The sequence below is a fragment of the Lottia gigantea genome, assembly GCF_000327385.1.
Source record: "Lottia gigantea unplaced genomic scaffold LOTGIsca_30, whole genome shotgun sequence".
Lineage (NCBI taxonomy): Eukaryota > Metazoa > Mollusca > Gastropoda > Lottiidae > Lottia > Lottia gigantea.
The window spans coordinates 569,828-577,253 of NW_008708987.1; the positions used below are offsets into that span (position 1 = coordinate 569,828).

The following is a 7,426-nucleotide window of genomic DNA, read 5'->3' on the forward strand; positions in this document are numbered from 1 at the left end:
TTCTTACTGGTCTAAATGGTAGTCTTGTACATCAGAAGTTGTCAATATGTGTGACTTTGTGATCGAAGCTAAAGTCGTTCGGGAACCAGTTAGACTCAACGCCTTCAGCAATAAAGCTGGCTCTAAGCTAGGGAGCTAGTTTTACTTTACAATTCTCAGTTGAATTGCGGTTTATGTCCAACAGTCCAAAAATTTTCAAATTGGTCTGGTATTAAGGTGTATTGAGATGAGCCCAATGTAAGCATCCGTAAAGGTCTCAATGCAAAATATTTGTAAACATTTACTGTTACAAAGTTTGCTCAATGTTCAATTTATGAGCTGGGTGTGGTGTTTAAAAACAGTTCAATGGGAAAATGATGAGCGTCAAACAACCGTTGTTGACAACACATACAAAATATTAAAACTAATTGAAAGAAATTGAAAGAAATTGAATTGACTCCACCCTAATATCTCATCTTCTATACAAAATAATATACTTCTATCAAATTAAAGGGATTGTAAAAAGGTTTTCGAAATTTTTTATGTGTATACTAGAAACTGATAGCATCAATTTGCACTATTGAAATTTTCAATCGGACATCTGTGGTCCATGCAATTCTGCTAAAACTAAGTGTTTTATGACATCACCAATTGCAAAATATGCTTGTATCATAAGGCCCTTTGTAATTATGATGTCATCAAACACATAGTTTTAGTGGAATTGCAGGAACCACAGACATGTGATTGTGCAAAAGGATGCTATCAGTGTCCCAGATAAACATAAAAATTTAGAAAACCTCTTTACAATCCCTTTAAATGTGGGGTTGGGTGTAAAATGTCTTGGACAAAGGATTCATATCAACTAATTAGGCCTGCGTCATAACTGAAAACTGACATAGACAAGTACTTTATTAGTCTATTTACCCATTAACAAACTTTTTCTTTGCGCTCCACTTACACCATTTACCCTTTTAAACAGAGGAAATAATTTTACCTGATTGGCCAGTGAATCAGTGCATACTAACTAATTAGACCTGCCTTATCAAGAGAAAACTGACATGGACATGTACACTGGTTAAAAAAAACACCTTTTCTTTGTGCTCCATTACTAGGTCCATAGGTTGTCAATAGTAACAACAGTTAAAGTTGCAAGTCTACCATCATTTTGATCCTCATCTTGGTCGACAGGATAGGCATCAATGCCGATTGTGCAACTTTTAATACCGGTACCCTACCCTATGTCAACAAAAGTATATCAGGGGAGTAGGGACCAAAATAATACAGACTTAGATGATGTCCGGTATTTTGTAGTTAAAGGGACAGCTGCGCCACTTTCTTTTGACCAATTGTATCTTAGTCACAGAATTTTTAGCTAAGCTTATCAGTAATAGTGTTCACAGCTTACCATCAACATTTGAGTCTTCAAATCCATGTGTGTCCAGAATTATCCGTGTAAAGTTAAAGCTAGACTTAGTCATATAAATAGAAAAGAAATATATTGAAATAGTAAGTGAAACTCCTGTTTCAGATATTTTAGAAGGAATTATGCAATTTTCATGCATTTGTAGTATATCTTAAGGATATTTACATATATTCAAGACTCAAATCAACCCCTTAAAACGGCGAATCTGTTCCCTTAAATCATGCAAGGTGTTTCGATTCAAAGCTTAACACCCAAGGTTAGGTCATAAAGTATTTCTATAATGCCTGAAGATATGCAAATTATAACATATCTTTCATTTCAGTTGCAAACAATATAACATTTATGTGTATAAGTGGAAGTCATAGATCACTGGGTAATCAATCTAAAAATAGTCTCTTTTATACCAGTGACACATAATACTAACTTGTTTATCAAGGTAAAGAATGAATTGAAACTGGGTTACTGAAACATGAAATGAATGGAGTTTTGCCTCCATCTCTTCTGCACCTTATTGGGCTAATGAAGACAATGCACTGCAGTGGCAAATGAGGGAAATAAGGATTGGACAGTGCTCAGTATTTGCCTTATAAATCCTTTTCAATTTCCAACCGGCTAAGGATCCCGAAGTCTACAGGCTATATCACACAGGACCTCGGGTTATTGTTTCGTTGAATGAACTTCAAACTTTCTATATGTTAGACCCTTCAACCTGTATCACTGACAAGGGGGAAACTGGGTTAAAAAAAACTGAAGTTATTAACTCCACCTATGCCAAGATTGGACCTTGAACCCTTACTAAGTCACTGTGTCTCCGTTCGTTCGTTACTGAAACAGTCTATTGACTACTGATAGGATGATATGATGATGCATATCAACTCATCCGTGTTACTATCAAAATAAGCATGACTCACAAAACTGAAAAGAATCTTTCAGTGATTTTGCTGTGTCATCTAAAGATAGATATTAATCTTACTAGATGACTGTGTTTAAAAATCAGATGATGGGATATACCTGACTAACTGGTGTCAATACATTGTCTTCTGTACCCTTAAAGGGAAAGTCTTTGCAAACTTAGGTTTTGATAGTATACCAAACTAAGTGGGATATTAATCCATCCCATGGACCTTTCTATATTTATTGATAATTGATAACATAAATTTACAACATTCCAATTTTCAATCAGAAGTCTGTGGTTCTTGTAATTCTACTAAAACTAAGTGTTTGATGACATTACTAATCGGGAAGGCCTTTTATGATATAACATTATTACAAACACTTAGTTATAGTAGAATTGTAAGAACTTAAGACATCAGATTGAAAATTGGAATGTTGCAAATTGATGCTATCAGTAATAATTTAGAAAACCTCTATACAATCTCTTTAAACTTTTAAAATTGTTATTTATTTGTCAAGTCCATCATCTGGTTAATCAGATATTTTGATGGAAAGTTTCCAGGATAGTCTGATCTTCAAATTTTTTTATCTTCACTCTTAGACTATGATATATATTTATATGTCAAACTCCACAATGTATAAACATATAAAAACTTCTCAAACAACAGTATGATTCAACAAAGAGTGAGAAGAAAATAAAGAGATGTTTTTTAGGGCGTGGTTATATATTACGGACCAGGGCCTAATTCTCCAAAACTTAAATAAGATAAAATCCAGATTATAAGAAATACAGTAAAACTCAACTTAAAATTGTACAAATGAATGCAACACTAAAATCATCTTTAAAGTTAAAGTAGAGCTGCTTGGTTGAAACATGAAAGCATTAGGTCTAGCCTGACAAATAAAACCAGGCACAAAATCAAATAGAAATAGACTTACCTCTAGAGGCTGGGCAGGTGAAGTTTGGGGGTGCAGAAAGTGTGGCATGTAGTGGCAAATGACCACCCCCACTGCTGCCACTTTTACCACTACCACTGTGAGCACTATGAGGTTGTAACTGTCCAAATCCGCTATTCAAAAACAACGAATTGGCATCACTACTGGCTGAGGTTTGATCTAAATGTATCATACTGCGGTTCCATCTTCCGTCGTGCACAGAGGTTTGGTTGGCAGGACTATTCCATTGGTTAGCGGCACTAGGGAGAGAATTGGTTCTACTGTTCCAGGCTTTTAGCGAAGTCTGTGTTGAGTTGGACCAACCACTAGCTATCTGTCCTGTATTTGATGAAGATCGACTAGTCCATTGCTGTACTTCACCGTAAGTTTGCACAGTTGGAATTTGAGATGTATTTCCGTCCCGTAATGGCGTGGAATTGTCCAACACGAAGTTTTTGTCACTGGTTAGTTGGGAGACAGACGGGTCCTGATAAAAAGTTGTTTTGGGGCTGGGGTGTTGGGAGGTGTTACAATTGGGTAGTATTTGACTGTTATCAGATGGTGAAGCTTGCTGTAATGTAATATCATGGACATGCCCGTTACTCGCAGGGGACAGGGAGTCTGAGGTCTGAGCACCGGTAGGGAGCCCAGCACTAGCTTCTTGAGAGTAAGCATTACCCAACTCTTGTAACTGGTTTTGACGTGTATTGTTAATGCTATAGGTATAACGCTCTTCCAAATATCCTAACCACATTCTGAACTTTGACCTTTCCTCGGCGGTAAAGGCAGGGTGTATGAGAGAGTATGATAGCAACTGCCTACTCTCTTCAATTTCAACTCCTTTCTCAATACAATGAGATAAAGCACTATGTATGATAGTAAGGTATTCCTGTTTAGCGGCCATATTACCACACTGTAATAACGGTAAATACTGGACTAATTTCGATATCACTTTATCTTTAGATTCATTGCTCAACTGGCTCACCATAACTGAAATAAATCATAATACACATAATTAATCCTGTCAACACTAGCAACTACTCACATAAATTACATGATTTATACCAGAGCAGCCGGTGAAGCAGACACATATTTACATCTTACTTTTTAAGTTATCTTACTAGGGGTTTACAGGGTATAGGACTTTTTATATTTGACTTACACCCAAGCGTTCGAACCTTCATATCAGCCTCTGATAGATATTTTTGAAAATTATAAGCTAGTACTATCCCAGACTGAAGCCTCTGATAGCTATTTGGACTGATGTAGAGACAGAATTAACAACCCTGTTAAATGGGGACATTCTGCATCTCTGCAGATGCGGGGGTTTCAAACCTATTTAGATACCCAGGTATATTATGAAAGTGAGTATTTTTATAGTAGAGTCATACCATCATTTTCTCCCTGCACCATTTATGTTTTGGCCAAACTAATCTAGCATCGGTCATTTAAAACTATGCGCGCAGCCAAAAGTTCAATAGTCACAGAGTCAAGTGATACTAACAAAACGAAAGTTATGGTGATGCCCAACACTAATTAACAATCATCTTAAAAGTAATTCAATATTAAGTTAGAGTAAACACAACTTTGGAGGTGTTGAAAATCCCCATACAGAAGAGTCTTTTTCTACTGACTCTACTCCAGCTGACAACTGAAGCCTGAATAGAGGTAGATGCTTCGGACTAGAACTATCCAAGATTGTCAATATCCAGCTTAGATCCAGGCCGTGTTTCTCAAAAGATTTAACCTTCAGAATGTGTCATAAGTCTGGAATTTTACATTGAAATTACAACCAAATTGATCTTATGCTTTTTTGATTGGGAAAGGAGCCCAGACTAAGAAGATCAAGACAAATATTTTGTCAAGCTGATAGACAAAATAACAAAACAGCATAGCTATAATAAATTTTAGACATTTTTATTTAAGAAAAACATCCCCGCCTTCAATTAGAGTCAAATTCTAACGAAATTTTCTAAGAGTTAAAAATGTCAATAAAATTAAAGTCAATTATCTTGAAATAAAAAGTTGTCTGATGCACAAATGATGTTGATTTTATCTTCAACAGTATGAGTCATTGTTTTCTAATGGAATGATGCTGATCGATGCAGTTTAATGAATGAATGAAACAGAATGATCTACTTGTAAAGACCTACAGGTCAGTGGCCAGGGGGGCAGAATAGATGCTTGGCCAGGCCTCCCCCCTTCCACATTCAATTTTATTTATGAATTTACATAGTGAAAGAATGGTCTGTGCCCCTCCCTCCACCCCCTAGAAACTTTTGTGCCCCCCCTCAGCCCCCTCACTTGATATTTCCTACAAACACCACTGCAACAGTTCCTGTTCAAAATTCATTGAATAGCGTGTGAATAAATTACAATTCTGATTAATTATTCTAGATTTTGTTATTGTATTTCATTTCAAGTCAATATTTCATCTACTAGGAGTTTAAAAGAGGAAACCCACATTTATATCAAATGTCATGAAATTAAAAAAACTTACTATCAAAAACACGTCATCAGTTCATCATTGGACCATTTTTTGATCAATTTTTTTTAAAAAAGGATAAGTTATTGTTAGAAAATAAGGCTGGGCAAACACACCTTTCAGCAATATGAATCCTATTTTGACTATGTAATTGTGTTAATTTAGGACATAATTTGACAAATAATTTATCAACAATTGACAGTTTGAACTCACAAGTCACACACTTCCCTGTTCAGGACGGCCATAATTCATTCATAAATTAAACTCTAAATGGTAGAAGGAGGGGCAGTTGTAACAGATAATATCTATAAATGAGCGAAATGTTGTATGCCTGTATGAACTATCACTGAACATTTTTGTAGAAATGCAAGTGATACCAATAGCTGTGATTAACCACTCCTTTTTATCACGAGGTTCTATAGCAGATGTTCTATAGCAGATGTTTTATAACACAGTTGGTTAGAGCCTTGGTTCTTAACATGATATCATTTGCTTGATAACATCAAGCGAATGAATGGTGGCTGTGAGTTCCTAAATTCCTGAGTGGGGGGAAGGGTGAGAGTGGTTTGCACCCCCAATTGTACCCCCACTTTATTTTCAACAAATCTAAATGTCTACCTTTTTTCTCCAAAATATGTCTCAGAATGCACAAAATCAATTCATTTTTTCAAAACTTTTCTTGAAAGAACCCACTAAGATGCTCTTTGAGAGGCTTGCTATTACGACACCACAAACATTTAAATTCAGCCTCAGCAGTTGTCCCCCCATTGAGTCAGTCTGCCCCCAGTCTCAATAGTCTTGCGCTGCCACTGAGCTGGATATAGATAACTCGTGAAAGAATCTGGTAGAAAGAATCCTTAATTGTGACTAAGCTTATATCCAATTCAGACCTAAAATTTGTCAAAATCCAGGCAGTCAGTGTTTACGGAAGTAGGGCAATTTTGATTCAGAGATTCCCTTAATTTTTAGGCCTGCAATTACGAAGTAGTGAGTTGCTAAAATTGAGAAAAAATAAAAAAATTCTAAAAGTCTCATACTTACTTGGATCATTGGTTTGTTTTTCTAGGGTCTGTATCTCGGCACAGTCTAATAAACTCTGCTGTAAAACGTGTTCCAGAAACTTGGCTTGTGTTAACGTTAATTTCTTCAGTAACGAATACAACGCTACAGTTTGTTCACATTCGCTCCAGTTATTAAACCAAGTAGTAACCAAGTTAACTTGGTCTCGAAAATTATTTGCTTTCATTTTTCTTGATTTCTTCCCTATCAAGCTTCTCCTTTCAATTCTTATTAATTGTTCATTTATGATTTTGTGGGAGAAATGCTGGAATTCTACTCCACAAATCTTCCATGATTATCTAATATCAGTTGGCTTTAATCTTCAAAACTCACTTCATCTGAAATATCAAAATATTGTGGATGTTTAGTAAAGGGGCACTTTATCAAAGGAAAGGTGAACAATGGGAACGATAGAAATTCAATAGCAAGATTGAGCAATGCCAGTTATAATGCTGCATATTTGAACACTTACTGAAATAAAACAGGTTTGATACACATTGTTAGTCTCAGAAATATCTTTAAAAAGACTGTAAAATGGGTTTTCTTAACAAGTTAGGTGTATTCAAAATAATATTTAGTTTTAGAGGAATCACAGACGTCAAGCGGAAACTGGAATGGTTGAAATTAATGCTATCAATATCCCCAATATA

General features: G+C 35.7%; 1 protein-coding gene across 1 annotated transcript in view; it reads right to left on the reverse strand.

Moving 5' to 3' along the window:
- The window catches only part of LOTGIDRAFT_119139 (hypothetical protein), a gene marked incomplete at both ends in the record, with an annotated part of 17,114 nt that extends 10,151 nt beyond the window's left edge, over positions 1–6,963 (reverse strand). The window contains 3 exons of the mRNA XM_009057462.1: positions 3,236–3,412; positions 3,887–4,222; positions 6,759–6,963. Coding sequence (XP_009055710.1) covers positions 3,236–3,412; positions 3,887–4,222; positions 6,759–6,963 — 718 coding nt within the window. The remainder of the gene's footprint in view (positions 1–3,235; positions 3,413–3,886; positions 4,223–6,758) is intronic.
- Positions 6,964–7,426: the final 463 nt, after the last annotated feature.